Source organism: Chionomys nivalis, chromosome 5, assembly GCF_950005125.1.
Source record: "Chionomys nivalis chromosome 5, mChiNiv1.1, whole genome shotgun sequence".
Lineage (NCBI taxonomy): Eukaryota > Metazoa > Chordata > Mammalia > Rodentia > Cricetidae > Chionomys > Chionomys nivalis.
The window spans coordinates 68,071,070-68,090,276 of NC_080090.1; the positions used below are offsets into that span (position 1 = coordinate 68,071,070).

At 42.6% G+C, this 19,207-nt stretch overlaps 2 protein-coding genes across 3 annotated transcripts in view; one reads left to right on the forward strand and one right to left on the reverse strand.

Annotated features, from left to right (window-relative positions):
- Positions 1 to 1,171: 1,171 nt before the first annotated feature.
- Arpc5 (actin related protein 2/3 complex subunit 5) lies at positions 1,172 to 9,466 on the reverse strand. Its single transcript, XM_057770500.1, has 4 exons — positions 9,148 to 9,466; positions 7,037 to 7,108; positions 4,656 to 4,832; positions 1,172 to 2,535 (listed from the first exon to the last, which is right to left on the reverse strand). The coding sequence occupies exons 1-4, from the start codon at positions 9,289 to 9,291 to the stop codon at positions 2,473 to 2,475; spliced, it is 456 nt and encodes a 151-aa protein (XP_057626483.1). The 5' UTR covers positions 9,292 to 9,466; the 3' UTR covers positions 1,172 to 2,472.
- Positions 9,467 to 9,626: 160 nt separating this feature from the next.
- Positions 9,627 to 19,207, forward strand: part of Rgl1 (ral guanine nucleotide dissociation stimulator like 1) — a 268,005-nt gene continuing 258,424 nt past the window's right edge. The window contains exon 1 of one of the 2 annotated variants that reach the window (XM_057769585.1): positions 9,627 to 10,124. The gene's annotated coding sequence lies outside the window, so the exon portion shown is untranslated. The remainder of the gene's footprint in view (positions 10,125 to 19,207) is intronic. The other variant, XM_057769583.1, reaches the window with a different exon arrangement.

Here is a 19,207-nt window from a genome sequence, read left to right on the forward strand (position 1 = left end):
GTTTCGTCTCCAGTGTTGAGACTTTCCACTGCTTGCTTGTTTGCCCCTTTTGGGAAAAAAAAAAAAAAAAAAAAAAAAAAAAAAAAAAAAAAAAAAAAAAAACGAAAACAAGTCTGGTAAGGGCACACCTGTAACGCCAGGTAGAGGCTGATGCAGGATTGCTGAGTTTGAGGCCAGTCTGGACTAAAAATAGAGATCAATTCTCAAAACAAGACAAGGTCAAACCAAATCACACCTAACTGTTGAGATTCAAGAAGAGAAACAGGCCGAGATCTGCTTCTGTGGAGCTGGAAGACGGCTGAGGTAAAGGGCTCCTGTGACAAGCACGAGGACCTAAGTTCAGATGGCTGGCACCCATGGCAGACACCGTGGTGTCTCATCTTAGCACTGAGGCAGTGGCGCAGGAGACCCCCAAGGATTCGCTGGCCAGTCAGCAAGCACTGGTAAGTTCCAGGTTTAGTGACTCAAAAAATAAGGCAGACAAGTGAATGAAGAAGACACCTGACACTCACCTCTGGCTCCCACATGGACAATGAAGAACCACTTGTGTGCAAAAGTACATTTATTTACTTTCCTGTCCACCAGGGGCGCTGTGCCAGTTACTATGACCAGACACACTTGTTGAGCCCAGTGTCTCCAGTTCCTACACTGCACGGCTTGTCCATCCCTATTGTCTCCCCTTAGAGCTGACAGGCTGACAGGTTTTACCATCTCCACTCCCGTGACTATAAAACATGGTGACAGCATTTGCCCCACCCAGGATTTGTGGTCCCGAAACAGTATGCAAATGCTCACACGTTTCTAAAGCGGTTGTGCTACACGTGCATGACGACTTACACTACGCATGCTTAGCCAGAGTAAAGCAGGAGTTTAGCCAGGTGAGGCTGATAAGCAGAGCTGCTGAGAGGTGTGAGAAATAGTCCCGAGGTCTACAAGGGGAGCTTAGAAGCTGGGAGTGACTTTTGCAGCTGCAAGAATCTGGGTCTCCAGGTCTCTGAGGTGTCCTGCTGGAACCCAGAGGGTTCCAGTCACATAAAGGCCTCAGCAGGGCTCGACCATCGCTAGTGGCTCTTCTCCACCTGTTCCTATCAAGTGGCTTTATACATCCAACCATACAGACAGCAGCGGCACCGGACACCCTTCTCCTTAACTAACTGGAGATTTACAAGTATTCAATTAAGAAAAAGAAATTATTCAACACTGACATTTTATTTTCTGAAGTTTATCATAATTTTACAAAACAGAACAAAACAAAAAAGCAGGTATCAAAAACAGCAGTTTACAGAATTTCTGCACTGGTTCTCACCTCAGTCAGTGACTCTGGAACTGGCGTCTTGTGTAAAGACTAGCCAGGCTGATTCCCTCTCAAACATGTGCGTTTGTGTGGTTGCTCTTGGAACTGCTTCATAATAGTAACTTTTTACAAGCACCGGTCATTTTTGAGAACCAATTTGGTTTGTCCAACAAAGTAAACTTTTTTCTGTGTGGCATTTTTCTTTCTTAAAAAACACTGAGCTGAAACACAGACTATGTATTTGTTTGGATCAGAACCAAATTTTCTGAGCTCCCCATTACCTGAAGAACACTGAAGACATCACTGGGCATATGAAATGACAGTGAATACCTGTGGAAATGTCTAAGGCAGCTACCTTGCTTGTTTCTGAAGAAAGTAGGGTTTCATCCAGAGGCTGATAGAGTTTGAATTACATCAGTTTCGATGTCCTTTCTCTGACTTGGGGTGGTTTCCCCAGACAGCCTTATCATCAGAAGGAAAATGCGATGCTTGTGTCAAAGAGGCGCTTATATTTTGCACATACATTTATGTAGAGCAAGACTGCTTGCTCTGGACCCTGGGTCACCACAAAGAGACTGAGAGGCCATGATAACGGGAGGCTAACAGGAAGTAGCACACTTCACTCACAGCATCATCTGGAGGCAAGCAGAAATAAAGCTGGAAATTGGTAGTGGGGCTCACCCACTACTTGCTCTGGAAACACATTTTGCTTAAATAAGGGAAGTGTGGTCCAGTTTTGCAATGTTAATAGCTGCCAGTCTCTCATTTTTAAAAATAAAGATCACTTCCTGACTAGCATGAGTTAGGAAACTGGCCTCAAATTTGATCATATCTCTCAGTATTGGTTAAAAACAAAGTAAAACCCTTAAACCAGCCAAAAGAGTTAAAAATTGCACAATCAAACTTGAATATAAATTACAGAATGGTACACATATTATCGACATGATTATGAAAGGATCAAACACCCCCATTAAAACAAAATTTTCTCCACATTATTTCAATTTTCATTAAGGAAATTGATATGTAATTTTCTTCTTTATAGATATGAAAAAGGAAGCAAGAAGGCAAAGCTGAGAGAAACAGATGCTACCCACAGGGCAGCGGTGCCATTTGGTTGTTTTGGTCTTTGTACCAGCAACTCCCACTGCTGTGAACGCCGTCCAGTTCCAGCTGGAGGATTACACAGTTTTTCTTGCAGTCAAAACACGAACGATGGACCCTACTCCTCCAGCAGCAAGTGCCTAAAACCAACCACACAGAAAGGGTCATAAAGGGCCAAGTCTCAGGTTAGGAGATTAGGCAAGATACTGAAAGCATTAATTTGTAAGCACTCCCTGGCATCTGCTATGCCCCAGGCAGTGCTCAGCATGAGAATAATAGCAGTCTTATTAGGACTAGGGCATAATAAAAAACAAGGACCTAGCGTTCCTGCCCTTGTGAACTTACTTCCAAATGTAACTAGTCACTATTCTAGCACACTGTATCTATGCTTGAAGATGTCTGCAGCACATCGCTCCTGACTAAAACAGGTATTCAAGATAAATCCAGGCACTCTCCATCTCCCATCCTTATCACGGTTAGGTTAGGAAGAGCCTTATGTGGGGACACGTCATCCCAACCTCCTTAGTTTGCAGATCTCCCCTAAGGTAAGAAGATATATGACTTAAGAGCTGATGATCTCTAGTTCTGAACCTTTTAATCAATACTGAGAGTCATGATTAAATATTAGCAATTAGGAATTCTGGTTCACTTATACTGAAAAAATATTTGACTACCATTGTGTATTGCGAGGATATGAAACATCCTTTGGTCTACTATGAGACAGTTCGATCTCCAGAATCTCCACAAAAAAAGTCATAGCACGAGGAATCCCAGCGTTTCTATGGGGAGATGTGGCCAGAAGCCCCTGGGCCAGCTGACCTTGAAGCATATAGCACAGTGGAAGAAACAAGAGGAACCCTGCCCCAAACACATCAGCAGGAGAGGATCCTCCTTGAGTTCTGAGACTACATAGTCATTTATCTGTTTTTTTTTCTTTAAAATGCTGTTGTTTATATTTTATCACTGTAAGAGCTAGGAAGGAAAGATTACCTAAAATTACACTTGCTAGGCCGGGCGGTGGTGGCGCACGCCTTTAATCCCAGCACTTGGGAGGCAGAGGCAGGCGGATCTCTGTGAGTTCGAGACCAGCCTGGTCTACAAGAGCTAGTTCCAGGACAGACTCCAAAAACCAGAGAAACCCTGTCTCGAAAAACCAAAAAAAAATAAAATAAAATAAAATAAAATAAAATTACACTTGCTTTGTGTGCATGTGTGCGGGTATAATGTGTGTGTGGAGGTAGTCAGTTCCTTCTGTCCACTGTGTGGGTCCCAGGGAGTGAACTCAGGTTGACAGGCTTGGTGGCAGGAGATTTTACCCACTAAGTCACTTGGCTCACCTGTCTACTAACTTCTTACATAGAACTAACAATAATTCCTTTTCTTCTCTCAATATAGCACATAATTCAATATATAGACCAAGTTGGCCGGCAATGCTTCTCTCCAGAGTGTAGGGTTAAAGGCATGCGCTACCATTCACGATTGGTAACAATTTTTGAAAACAAAACAAAAACACATTGCTGGGGATCAAATGTTGGGAATGCTAGGCAAGCACTCTGTCCTTTTTACATGGTCTAGTGACTTTCTATTCCTTTGGGCTTGTTTATCTCAGATTATTTCATATAAGTAGAAATGCCAAATATTTGTGTCTGGTTTCACTTAGAAGAACATCTTCTGGGTTCATCTACATTGTAGCATGCATTAAAAACTCCATTCCTTTTCATGGATGAGTAACATTCCACTCTTTGTATGTACCACACATCAACGTTTTCATTTTTGGTTATTTCTATTGTTTGATCAGTATAAATCAATTTTTGATTTCCACGATTTTCTTTTGAAAATTTTCTTGGAATCCATACAGGTACATAATCACGTATGTACTAAACATGCAAGCAAATATGCAGTGCAAATCAGAATCTCTTAAGACCAAGGCTGGTAAGCAAACATGAACTTTTCATTTTCGTTTTTTTTTTTTTTTTTTTGGTTTTTCTTTTTTTTTTGTTTTTTTGAGACAGGGTTTCTCTGTGGTTTTGGAGCCTGTCCTGGAACTAGCTCTTGTAGACCAGGCTGGCCTCGAACTCACAGAGATCCGCCTGCCTCTGCTTCCCGAGTGCTGGGATTAAAGGCGTGCGCCACCACCGCCCGGCGAACTTTTCATTTTCATGCATTTAATTTGTAAGAATAAAGACATACAATCAAGTCTTGTTTTTTAGGTTGTACTCTAAAAGGAACAAGTTATAGGGACCTGCAGTTTGCCACTTACCTTTTCATGCCACTGTAGCAACATAGCACTGCTATTGTCAGATGGGCTCTCAAAGCCTTTATAAATATACTTCATTAGCAGGTCCACACCATTCTTGTCCAGAGACTGAACGGCCTTTTCAATATCATTAGCTTTAAAAGAGATGAGCACTTTCAAGACAATGCTGCCTGCCCGGTCCTGAGGGTAAATACATAACAAAACATTCAGACAAGTATGCTAGGAACAAAATTTTAGAAATGCCATTTTGGAGTGAAATCTGAAGGACTGAAGACAACACGGAGGATGTGAAAGAAAACTCCTTGGAAATATGGCCAGTGTTTAGACACACGAAAGAACAGGTGCTGCAGCGTGGGTTTCAGTGCTCAGAATGTTCACACAACCCGAGGTGACAGAGCTGAGGGTGGGAGAAGCAGCGGAGGAAGGGAAAGAACGCACTGTGAGAGGACAGATCACGTGAGAGCCTGCAGGCCACACTGCAGTGGCACAGGCTTTCACTCGGAAATGAGACAGTGAGTTTTAAGAGCAGAGACACAATCTGATTCTCATTTGAAGACTACTTCGGCATCTTTCCTGAGAACAGCAATGTCGGCAGCAGCGGGAGTGAAACAGAAGCCACTGGGACAATTCCAAGGACACAGGGTGGTTCTGGGTGCTATGGTAGTAGAGGTGGTAATAAGGGAGCCCATACTACTTGTTTTTGAGACTGGTCTTACTGTGTAGCTCTGGCTGTCCTGGAATTCATTATATAGACCAGGCTGGCCTTGAACTCAGAGATTTGCCTGCCTCTGTCTCCCCAGTGCTGGGATTAAAAGGCTCTGGAACACAGTTTTAATAGATCTAAAGGTAGAACTGGAATTTACTAACAGACTAATGGGAAAATTTAACAATTTATTATAACATTTAAATTTTACTTCTTGGTCTAAAAAACTGGTAAACAAAGAAGGAAACTGATTTATACAATTCTGTCTATAGAATACAAAAGTGGCATTTTCTTAAAAGTTCCTGTTTGAAACCATTAAAAAACTCTTTTGAAATTTCCTAGCTACAGACATTGGGTCCATCTGTGTTCATCTCTAAACTTTCCCTCTGGAAAAGCCTGTTCCAGAAACATCGCCTAAGCAGAGGGAACACACAATCAATCCCTTTCAACAATTCATTTCTCCTTCTGTTCAGCACACAGTGGGATCTCCAGCATTCCAATGGGCAGGACTTTACAGAAAATTTCTACCACCAATGTTATCTTCGTTTAAAGATTGCAATTTCCCTATTGAGGTCTAGAGCTATAACCTCCCACCCACAAGCTGTCATTAAAAAAACAAAACAAAGTAACAACAAAAACACATTAAGGGATATAACGAAAATTTTAATGATGTTCCTAACAACTTTTAAAAAGCAAAGAAAAATTTCCCCCATACAAAGCTTTGTTGCCTTGATAATTCCTATGTTTATCTATACTACTATTCCATTCAAGTTCTTGAGGTCCTGGGATGAGGCCTATGGACCACAGGGCTGTGGTAAGCCTGCACTTCAAACAATGAACAATGAAGTAGCTCTTTAGGAATCAGCAGAGGACAGATGCAGGGTGCAAGCTGCAAAGTTCTTTTAAGGGACTGGGCAACCCTTTGTGTAGCAAAAGTCTTAAAACTGTGGTTTTTGACCTAGCATTTGTCTTTGGGAATTTTACTGACAGAACTAAGTAAGATAGATTTATCTTATTATTCATTTTAGCAGGACAAACTAGACAATTTAATATACAATAAAAGGAACTGGGGGTATATAAAATGTTGCACAACAGTATATTGCAGTTAAAATGCTTTAGAAATAATCTTATTGCTAAGAAAAGAAATTAGTGCATATTGCTATACAGTTAACTGTAAGATTTTTTCTCTCTCTCGCTTTTTATAAAGAATACAAACCCTTGTAGAAGCTCTTAAGTATAGCAGGCGATAACTGACCCAAGTGACAGCATGGTGATCATCTTTTTATGCCCTCACGCCTTTGTCTTCTATAATATTTAGTACTAACATAATTAACAGATGTCTCCCTCCTTCAAGTGGACTCTGTTCCACACAGCACTGGTTTAACTCTATATTTCAGTGCTGTTTCTCATAGGGTGTTTTTACTTCTCAAGTTCCCTCTTTGGAAACTGGCTGTGATGGCATATGCCTCTAATCCTAGTGGAGGCAGGACATCTCTGAGTTCCAGGTCAGCCAGGTAATATACCCAGACCCAATCTCAAAAACAAAAAACCAACAAAAACAAGCAAACAAACAAAAAAACCCCAACAAAATCAAAACGAAAAGGTCAGTTGTAAAGTCTCGTGTCAAGGATTTCGAGAATAGTGGGGCAGCGCAGAGACTGAGGCTGTGGCTACAACTCACCTTCACGGCCTGGCTCTTCGTGTTGATAGGGGGGTTTTTCAGAGCTGCCTGCAGCGCGGCTGTCATGTTTCCTGTAATGACAGTTAAGGGGATAACAGCAAAGGGGACGGGTTCTTAAGACTTGACTTTCTGCATAGTAACAAAAATTACTGTGGCCCTTATGTTTACTATTGTAGACTACACTCGTTTATTTCTACTATGTCAATCAGAAGTTAAAATCAATTAAGAGACTATAGGATTTTTTTTTTTTTTTGGTTTTTCGAGACAGGGTTTCTCTGTGGTTTTGGAGCCTGTCCTGGAACTAGCTCTTGTAGACCAGGCTGGCCTCGAACTCACAGAGATTCGCCTGCCTCTGCTTCTCAAGTGCTGGGATTAAAGGCGTGCGCCACAAAGAAAAAAATTATTTTGACTTTGGTCCTACCAAACTGATTACACTTTGTAGTGAAATACACACAATTGTCTGGATAGGTATACAAGAAACCTTAAAATATGCCATCAGAATGATAGGTCATCAATTGAAGTAGCCCATCAACAAAGTACACCATCTTGTTTGTGTCTGAGTCTTACGGGAAAGGAACCCTAAACTTTATACTAAAAGCACACTGGATATCAACTGAAATGCTGGCTGATTACTCTGGCAATCAGAGCGGAACAGGCAATAGCTTAATATTGATGAGCAGGGCTAGGGAAGCTGTAATAAACCACACGACCTATAGGTGGCAGCTTACTTTTCTCCCTACAGGTTATGTGAACTGGGCTGGACCATCTATACCTAATTCAGTCTCAAAGCACTAATGAGTTAGCAAGCATGGGAAACGGAAGGCCAATCAGACTGTCAGAACAGACAGTTATTTCCCTAAAAGGAAAACCACAGAATCACTTGTTCCTCCGTCTGTACTCCCCAACCAGGGCTGTCTCTCCTAGTTATAATGAGAAACAGTATCTTCATATTTTAAGAAGGATTGATGGAAAGGTAGATTCAACTGATAGTGGACACGGAAGTAGGAGTCACCAGAAATTACCCAAAACACATCACTAGTTTAATAAAATATCATCTATCCACCATAAAGATTTTTTTTTAAACAAAGAATAATGCTCACCATGTCTATAGAAAATTATCTACAGTCGGTGATAAACTACTGTGAAGGATGCATGGTTTCCTAAAGAACATTTTTTTTTAAAGAAAAAGCCCAAGTACTTAAATAATCAAATTAGGAGCAACCGATGTGAAAGTTATACGGAGTATATATGCTCAATGCTGCAGTTATCACTAAATACTTGTTCACTTATTTAGTTCTTCGTTATGCCGAGTAGAAAGCTGATGAGGAAAGCGGTATGAACAGACTTAATGGACGCAATTTTTCTAAGGCTACAATTTGGGTCTTTGCAACATTTCTATTTTTCTAAGAGATCGATGCAAATGAATTTCAGGCTCATGAATATTCAGATATGCAAACCAAGGAATCAGGAACTGACAGCCATATTTTAAGTAGAGTGGAAACAACTTCAGAAAAACGATTTTGATTTATAGAACTGACTCATCCTCTGTTTTAGTCATTGGGGTTCATCCTAAATATCTCCAGGGATTCTCCACACGCATCCCTATCCTTTCTCTACTGGCTTTTTCTTAGCAGGTAGAAGGCTCCAAGCTTTAACTGGGAATTCTGAAGACGGAAACTCTCTTCGCCCTATTAATAAATTATGTACAACCTCCCCAAATCCTCTTCTCTAACAGTGATGATGATGATGAAGCCCATGGGCTGAATGCACGGAGGGTCTCAATCTGTGAACCGTTCCATCCCTCCCGGCTAGGAATTAACTATCTCACCGCTCAGCAAAACCAAACCAACGACAGAAAAGCGGGACGTCTGTGTCCCCACCAGGCAGGGATTTCTGGAGCTCAGGTGCCCACTAGGGCGCTGGCCGGTCCCCGGCGAGGGCGCGGCCGCTGGGGCGGCGCACCTGAGGAATCCGGGCGCCCGCAAGTTCGCGAGCGCGGCCGCGGGGTGCAGGCGGCCTGCTGGCCCCGGGAGCTCCAGCCCTCCATCCCCACCCAGAGCCAGGCGCGGCACGCGTCCCCACGGCCCCCGAGCGCCGCGAGAGCAAGGATATTGTCGCAGGCATGAGTCCACCTCGCCCTCGTCGGGCCCGGCTTGGCCATCGCCGCCGTCCTCCTCGTCCACGAATTTGTTCTCATCATATTCGTCCACGTCCACCTTCCGGAAGCGGGCCGACGACACCGTGTTCTTCGACATCCCGGATCGCGACGCGACGCTGGCCTCCCCTTCGCGGTGCCTCTTGGCCTTTCGCGAGCCCAGCCCGGCGCTACTCACTTCCCTCTTCCGCTCTGGGGCGTCGCCGGCAGCCGCCGCTTGCTCGCTTCTGGGCCTGCGCGCTAGCCCGGCGCCGCTTCCTTCTCAGCCGCCAGCTCCCTTCAGCCCCCGCCCCGCCCCCGCGTCCCCCGGGGAGCGCGCGTTGGCCCCGGAGCGCGCCGGACGCACCGCGCACGCGCGGACCCGTTGCAGGAAAGGGGCGGGGCCGGCGAAGGAGGCGGGGGCGGTGAGCGGCTAGAAAGCTGGATGAGGCGGCGCGGAGACGCGATTGGCCGTCGGGGAGCCTCACGTGATACCCGAGAGGTTCCCATAGAAACGCTTTTCTGCGGTCCAGCCTTGCGGGGGGTCTTGGGTTGGAGGCGATGGGCACCTGGGGCGCGTGGCCTGGCCTGCTGCCGCCGCCGCCGCTGTCGGTGCCAGAGGTTCGTTGTCGGGGTCCGGTGTGAGGTCTGCGTGACTGGACTCGGGCGTGCGGTGGGATGGACTGGCTGCAGGATCTAGTCCCCCTGCAGTCAGCAGGAGTATGAGGCGAAGTGATGCCAGGCTGGGCGCCCAGCTCAGAACTAGTGACCGGAGCCCTCCCTTGGGACCGAGCGTCGCCGGAGACTGCGTTCCCGAGTTGAGAGCCTCTTCCCGGGTTTGGGATCCCGCTGCGCTGTCGGAGGGAGGTCCCCAAGGACGGAGTCGAGAGGTCACTTCTCACCTGTCAGTGCTGTGTGACAGCATCGCGGCCGGACCTGCAGAATCTGAACTCGGTATTCTCTCCATCCGGAGGGAGGGAAAGATGCTTGGGCCGGAGCTGGGGACGGGTGGCGAAATTGGGGCAAACTTGTAGCATTTTGTAGAATCACTCATCACATCTTAAAATAAGAAGTTATTTGGAGCAAGAAGGCCAGAAGAGGGTGGGCGAGTTAGGCTCTTCAGTGCTGAGGGAAAACGGCATGTACAAGGATTAATAGGAACTGGACTTTCAAGGTTGATATTTGTGGTTTAAGATTCCTGGGAGCCCGTCAATTTCTTATATTCTGTATCCCCGTTTGAGAGATCAGAGCTTTTTACTGAGGAGGCAGAGGCACTAAGATTAAGGAAATAATAGCTGTGCTTTGTGTATTCTACTGTGTAAGTACAGGTATTTACAGAATAAAATTAACTCGGGCGTTTGTCTGTGCCCTGCTTGGAAGCAGGTCTACCTGGTTTTATATATAACAGAAGGTTGGATACTTACTTTTAAAGTCATTTGCTGAAGTATAAGATCATTATTATATGGTCCTGTTGAGTTTCTACCCATCCCTCGTTTGCTGTGCTGTATTGAAAGGAGCAGTGGGTTTGGGATTAGAAAACAGTGGCTAAAGTCTCGACTTTCTGCCTTACAATATGCGTGACTGAGGCACGTTGCTTAAAATTTGGAACCCTTGGATTTCTTATTGCTTAAAATGGGGGCTAATGTACACTTCACACGAATGTCCCTAGGATTCAATATGCAGAAATGCTTCAAAAGGACTCCAAAATTCTGCATATATGTGCAATGAATCATTGGTTTTGTAGAACTAGCTTCATAAATTACCTGATGATAATATGTCGTGTTTTATCTCACCGGTGAAAGGGATCCCAAGATTCTGAAGGGTAGAGTCTAATTTTTCTTATGTATCTTTTTTCCTATGAACAATAATTAGTTATTCAGAAGGTAGTCAGTACATGCTTGATGAATTAGTAAAATATAGAAGTCAATACAATTTGAGAGTCACAGTGACAAGAGGGAATCAGTCAAGAGACCTCAGGGTCAAACATTTGTTGAATATAGGCAGACACACATGAACATATATGTGTATGTGTTCATGTAGAGAGAACTGGGGCACTGTAAGTGAAACCCATCCTTTTTCCTTGTGGAGAAGTGATGTGGCATTCCCCCTCTATATCATTTGGTTGATAGAAGTGACATTTCCTTGATTAACATTCTCATTGTGAGCTCGTAAAAACTCTCATGTCTTACGACAGCAAAGGAAAAATTTCTACTTGCCAGAAATACTTATTTTTAAAGCATTTGCTAAAGTATAAGATCATTATTATGATGATGGCATTATGTAACTTAGAATAAAGATTTGTTTAAATATTTTTTTCTGTTTCAATTGTGTAACTTGCTTAAAAGCTACACAGCATGCTCTTTTTTTTTTTTTTGGTTTTTTTTTTTTTTTTTTTTTTTTTTTTTGGTTTTTTGAGACAGGGTTTCTCTGTGGTTTTGGAGTCTGTCCTGGAACTAGCTCTTGTAGACCAGGCTGGTCTCGAACTCACAGAGATCCGCCTGTCTCTGCCTCCCGAGTGCTGGGATTAAAGGCGTGCACCACCACCGCCCGGCCACAGCATGCTCTTTTAGATGTTAAATCTCTCTGTACTTTTTCTTCTTCTAAATCGAGATTTTCTTTGAAGAGAAAATTAAACATTGGATGCACTGTTGAGGGCGAATGGAAACACAGATTTAAAGGCTGATACAGCCCTCATCTCAAGTCTTATTTGGATAATTTTTTTGTTCTCTTATTTTAGAACTGGGGCAGAATCCTGGGGTAGAAATCAACCTAATGGAACAGCGAGGGATAAAAACATCAGTTGTTGAAGGATGTAATTATCTTGATGGCTGAATTTTGGTCTCTGTGTGGATTGTGTTAAATCCGACAGTGTTTCTTTTTAAAATTGTTTGTTTTGTTTTCTGTTTTTTTTTAAACTTGTGTTTCATAATGAACAAAGTGCCTAGGATATAGTAGTCAACACTGCTCACTAGTCAATTAACGATCTCACAAATTAATTACAAAATAACACTTAAAAATTGAGTATTTTAGTTTACTTTCTTACCTCTCATTGGTCAATATTTGACTCTTTACAAGATATAAAGGAAATGTTTGTCTTTGAAGAAACTTGTTTTTAATTTATCTTAATTGGAAAAGGCACAGTATTTTACTTTCTTATAAAGTCTAAATTTTTACTGTAACCTATGATACTTAATCATCTTAGGTAATTTTATTCTCTTTGGGTTTTTCAAATGATTGCTTTCCTCTCATATAAAGGATTTGCTTGGCTTAAGATGTATTTATTATACGAATAGCTAGGTTGTCCTCAACATTCACCGAGACTGAGTCTTAATCTCCTGGGGTTTACTGCTGTGTTTGTAGCTTCTTATTTCTGTGATGTTGCAAAGAGCCAAGGATCAGGGCCAGTGAACTAGTGCATCTGGTAAGACCCTTGGTGTGACAAGCTGAGTTCAATCAGCTTGTCACACATGGTGGCAGGAGAGGACCAACTAGAAAATGCACGTGTGCACTGTGGCTTGTGTAGGTGTAAGTGTGTATGTGTGCGTGTATCCCCTACCCCCACGTATGTTAAGAAGAAAAGGCCAAGTACCTGAAGTTGTCTTAGGAGGTCATTTTTAGATATCTTAAGCCAAGTACTCTACCTTCTCTGGGCTTTTTTCTTTTTTTTTTTGGTTTTTCGAGACAGGGTTTCTCTGTGGTTTTGGAGCCTGTCCTGGAACTAGCTCTTGTAGACCAGGCTGGTCTCGAACTCACAGAGATCCGCCTGCCTCTGCCTCCCGAGTGCTGGGATTAAAGGCGTGCGCCACCACCGCCCGGCTTCTGGGCTTTTTTCTTACAAACTCTTACCACTAACTTTTTTTTTTTAAACAATCCATGGAGCCCTGGAGCACAACACTATTGTTTTTTATTATTTGAAGTGAAAAATGAACATTTAAAGGAAGCTATAGCTCAGTGGTAGGGCACTTACACCTACTTGGTATATATGATGCTTTGGGTGTAATCCATAGAACCTCAAAATCCAAAGTAAACTTGTTAATCGAATATGTCAAGCTTGTACTACAATATAAAATAAATGAATTTCAGGTCTGGTAATGATAGGTTAATACTGTTGTTCTCAACATAACCACTACAGTATAAAGTTTTTAGCATGTTTTCCATATGCTATGCTGTAGTTTAATGCTCTTACTAATACACAAATCAGCTTGTATTGTGAGGAAACCATACCCCTCAAAATTCTAAGTGTTTTCTTAGTGATTAGTTCTAGTTTTACATGTTTTTATGATTATACAGTGAAGATCAGCAGAAAGTTTAGTAATTTAATTGTGGAATCTTTATATATTAGTACATAAAAGATTTTAACTAATTACCAATCTGTATTCAGGTATGTGTGTATTCATGAGTATAGGGATGCTTGCATATGTGTGTACATGTGGGAGGTCAGAGGTCAACGTTGGGTGTCTTCCTGTATTCCTCTCCGCTTGTTTTATTTATTTTTGAGACAGAGTCTTTTATGAGCCTGGAGTTTACCAATTCTGCAAGACTGTCTAGCCAGTAAATCACAGGGATTCTTTTGTCTCTGCCTCCTTGGAGCTGGGATTACAGGCACATGCTTCTACTTCTAACTTCTATGCGGGTATTGGGGATCTAAATCCAGGTCCTCATGCTCAGGCAGCAAGCACTTCATCAACGGAACCATTTCCCCAGAAAGACCCTTGTCTTCCAGAGAAGTAACCTAGTTTCAAAAGGACAAACCTGGCTTCTTAAACATTGTAGTGAATGAGATATTAAGTATTTATGATGATATATGGAGTTTACAGTACTTTATTGGTGTTGGGGAGATGGTTGAGCAGTTAAGAGTATGCATTATTTTTGCAGAGGATCCAAGTTTGGTTCCCAGCTCTCACATCAGGCATCTCACACCCCGCCAGCTCCAGGGTATTTGCCATCCTCTTCTAGAATCTGTGCACACCTTTAGTCGCATGTGTGCATAGTCTCCTTCCATGTATATAAAGATGATCTAGTGTGGTGTCTGACTGAGATGGAGGTCAGCAGGCTGTTTACTATATTTGATATCCACCCAAAGGGTGGGTTCTGTTGAGTGGGAGCTAGAGAGGGAGAGTCTGGGATAAACATTTGGGAGGGGGGTGCCGGGTGGTGGTGTCACACACCTTTAATCCTAGCACCACTTGGGAGGCAGAGACAGGTGCAGCTCTGTGAGTTCGAGACCAGCCTGGTCTACAGAGCGAGTTCCAGGACAGGCTCCCAAGCCACAGAGAAACCCTGCCTCAAAAATCCAAACCAAACCAAACCAAAATAAAACATTCTGGGACATTTGGGTGATGATTGCCTTTATAGCAAAAGGTGGGTGGGATCTGCTACCAGAGAGAGCAAAAAGCCATTAGGTCATTAACAATATGCACTCCCAGCTTTCTGTGCCAGAAAACAGGTATTTTATGTCCACAGTGTCTCTAGTGATCTATGGGCAAAAAGGCCTTTGTCCCCCAACATTCTTACTATTTACTATGTAAACAAAGTATTAAAAAAATCAATCCTTTTCTCTTTTAATCTTTCAAAAGTATTAGCAACATACCTTTATTATAGAAAATAAATTCCAGGCTAGGGAGATAGCTCAGTCAGTAAAGGGCTTGCCTTGCAAGCAAGAGGGGCGAATTCAATACCCAGAACCCATGTAAAGATCTGGGCATAATAGTGTGCTTTTAAGTCCCCTGGGCTAGGGAGATGAGACAGGCAGATCGCTGGGGCTTGTGAGTCAGCCAGTGTAGCCAAATCCTTGAGCACAAGCTATTGAGAGGCCCTGTTCCCCTCATCTCACAGCGGAGGCAGGGCTAGAGAAATGGCTCAGAAGAGTGCTTATCTCTTTCATAGAGGACCTGACTTTGATTCTAAGTGGGGTAGCTCAGAACCACTTGTAACTCTAGCTCCAGGAGATCTGACACCTCTGACCTCTCATGCCGTCAGCACTCATGCGTGTACCACACACATCTACACAAAATTAAAATCTTTTAACAAGTAGAACTTAAACATTCAAAATAATGTACGTGGATAGAGATTGGGGAATGGCACCTGAGACTGACCTCTGGCCTCCATCTGCATTGTGCACATGTGCATGCAGTGGTCCTTCATGTGTGCTTGCACACACAAGCACACATATACACCAACACACCTACATACAGGCATGCTTCCCTCGCACGCACACTCACAGTTTGCCATCATAGCTCTTTTGAAATGCACAAGTATTTGGTATCAAGCATTCACATTGTCATATCTTAACCATCATTCATCATTTACAGAACTGAACATCTAGACCCATTCAACTGTAATACCCCACTTTCTCCTGCCTCCAGCACCTGACAAATATTCATTTCCTAGGAGCTGGGGTTACAGATGGTTGTGAGCTGCCACGTGGGTGCTGGGAATTGAACTTGGGTCCTCTGTATGAACAGTCAGTGCTCTTAATAACTGGGCCATATCTCTAGCACCAAGGTTCCCTTTTACATAACAAACACCACATTTTGTTTACCTACTCATGTGTCAAGGGACTCTTGGTTTATTTTCTTATAGCTTTGGGGTAATATGTTACTGTAAACATGGGTTCATAAATGCTTCAAGTCTTTAAGTTCTTAGAAGTGTACATGAAGTGCATTTACATTGTAGTTCTGTTTGCTCTTTCATTTTTAGTTTTAATTTTAACAAATTTTAAGTAAAATGAGTTCACATTCCATTTCCTTGGATCTCCTATTTGGTAGAGCATAAATCAGACAATCCTGGGGTCTATGTTTGGTGTGTGGTATGGTTGAAGGGTAGTGGGGTGGGTCAGAAGCTTAAGGTCTGCTGTCTAGAACCACCTGAGATTCCCCATCTCAGGTGCATCTAGACCGTGCAGGGCCCTTGGCTTCCCAGGTCTAGAAGACACCTCTTGGCAGTCTAGTTTGAACAGAATGACTGAGCAGTCACAAGGAGGTGCTGATGGTCGCTGGGTTTCCCAGACATCACGTGCCGCTAGAGAAGTGGTGAAGAATAGAACATGGACTTGACTCTCAGCTCAGTCGTCACAAGTTCTCTGTGGTACCGTCTTTGCAGGTATCATAATAACATGTGCTTCATAGGATTATTGGAGGGATGGAATGAGTTAATATGTAAGTGCTTAAAATACCTGACATACAATCCTCAGTAGATGTTGGATAGTAATAGTATTAATTAGTGTGAGTTACTGTGTGACTTTCCTTAGAGCCTTGGAAATGAGATGAATAGGATTATACTCTATACTATATGTACTGAGTTGAAAAAGATGCATGGCTGAGGTCTAGGAAGATAGCTCACTTGTTAAAGGCTGAGGCTCATATGCACTCACTTGAAGTCAAGGTATGTAGCAGAAATGTAAAGAAATAAGATTTACTCTCGGATGAAGGCAGTAGGGTTAGACTGTAACTCGATAAGACTTATTGAATATTAAGAAAACTGGGTGTGGTACCTCATACCTGTAATCCCACGTTCAGGAGGCTGATGCAGGAAGATTGCCTTGAGCTGGAGGCCAGTCTGGGCCACACAGTTACTAGTAGGACAGCCTGGGTCACAGAGTGAGAACTTGTCTCAAATAACATCATCATCAACAAATGTCAATAGAAAATCAATATGCTGACACACAGGAGTTGGCTACAGACTTTGTGTTGTCTCTCACAGACCATACCTACCCAAACACTCAGAAGACAGCAGCTCTTCCACGTACTTTATAATTTCATCCCAAAGGACAGATGCCTTTTCTCATATAAGTGCAGAATCAGATAGCACAGACATTTAACTCATGCAATCAACTGCTTGAATCCGCATTCAAATCCAGCAAGCTTCTGATTATAATAAATAGACAAGGGAAGACTGTGATTTAATTGTGTGTATATCCAGATGTCAATACTGCTGGAAACCAATTTATCAGCTGTCTTTCTCTTGGGAGCTTTGTAAATCTGTTGACCCCTGACCTAAATCTATTCTTTGCATATTGATTGCATAGGTAATTTGGGCCTGCTGAACTGAGGGTCAGACTCTGAACCAGACTGAAGGTAGAATCTTTCCATTCACCGTTACTGGTTTCTCGGGTCACACCCAATGTCCGGTTTCAGATGTGTCACTGATTTAATATGTTGACTTCTGTTTTATTTATTTGGAATATTTGGTGGAAGTGATGTATTTTTTTTTCTGAGACAGAGTCTATGCAGCCCTGGCTATGCTAGAACTCTCTGTGTAGACCAGGCTGACCTTGACCTCACAGAGATCCACCTGCCTCTGCCTCTTGAGTCACCATGCCTGACTGGTAGGAATATTCTTAAAAATCACCATTGCCATTTTGCTGAAGAGAGCCAGACCGTCTAAACCCTCTCTCTCCATCTCAGGGCCAGCCATGCATGTCCAGGAACCCACTGTGGTGAGTGAGGGAGACATGGCACTGTGTATGGAGTCCACTCTTTGGAAAGGTTGCTTCACTGTATGTTTTCTTAAAGAAGGTGCAGCTCAAAAGTTCCTTAAAAATGAGCTACCTCAGGGGTCTTACTCAGTTTGGAGAATGCTTGCCTAGCAAGCACAAGGCCCTGATTCAACCCTGAATACCTGATAAATTGGAACGTGGTGGTGCATATCTTAATCCCATTGCTTGGGAGGTAGAGGTGGGAGATCAGGAGTTCAAGATCATCCCTGTGCTTACTCCTGCTCTTATAGGTAAAGGATCACTTAGTTTTCTGTTTTGAAAGGTCTCACTTTGTAGCCCACATTTGTCTAAGGGCATCCATTTTCTTCTCTGAGGCTTTATTGTATTGGCTTGGACTTGTGGCCTGTCATTCATAAGGCTGTGGTTGTTTAAATGTAACTGGACCCCATAATCTCAGGGAACGGTACTGTTAGGAGGTGTGACTTTTTGGTGGAGTGGGTATGGCATTGTTGGAGGAAGAGTGCCACTGTCAGGCAGGCTATGAGGTTTCCTATGCTCAGGACACCACTCAGTGTGAGTCGACTTCCTTCTGCCTTCTGCTCAAGATGTAGCCGAATCTGCCTACACTCTGCCATGCTCCCGCCATGATGATACTGGACTAAAGCTCTGAAACTGTGAGGAGCTTCAGTGAAATGTTTTCTTTTCTAAGAGTTACTGTGGTTATGGTGTCTCTTCACAGCAGTAAAAACCACAAGACGCAGGCTTATCTAATTAGTAAGAAAATGTAATGATCAAGGGCACTTCTCTTTCTTCTAGTTCTGTCAACATTTCCTCTTGTTATATACCATAGAAATCCAAATTCATATTTGAAACTCAAGTTCCTAGATTCCAGACACTCAGTAACCTGATGGATGTTGTGGTCTACTTCACCACTTCGAAGGTTGGTTTTATGGCAGTGATTTTATCTTTTTAATTTGGCAGAAGAGGTTCTAGTGAATCAAATTCAGGGTCTTGTAGTGTTAGGCAGATGCTATGGAGGTAGACTCTCAGCCCCTGGCACTATTCTTATAATAATCAGAAATTCCAAATTTGTTGTGTTGGTGTCTTTTTTCCTCAAACATAGCATTTCAATTTGTGAACATAGGATTTCATAATTTAATGATAATTTCAACACATATTTTTAAATAATAATCACTGTATATCCATGGTAAAATTATATTCAATTACCTTGATCAAAATCTGCAGGCTAAATATATAATTTTTAAAAAAATTATTCATGTTTATTTTAATCACAATTTAAATTTCTATTCCTAAGACATTTTTTTCTTATCTCCTCCTTCCTCTTCATGCAATGTTATGGGATTTAATGTTAATATTAGCATATTACCTTATTAGGGTAGCATGACTTTATATAGAGATTTTATAGAGTCAGTCTTGACTCTATACATGAAAATGTAACAGAAATTTGCATTTGAATCCACTTTTTCTATAGTATGTATTTACATATTTCCATGGGAGAAATGGAGCAGCAAATGTGGATTTTAATAAGCAAGTGATTTTATTTAAGTGGCTCAAAGGGTTTATCAAAGAAAAGTTCTTA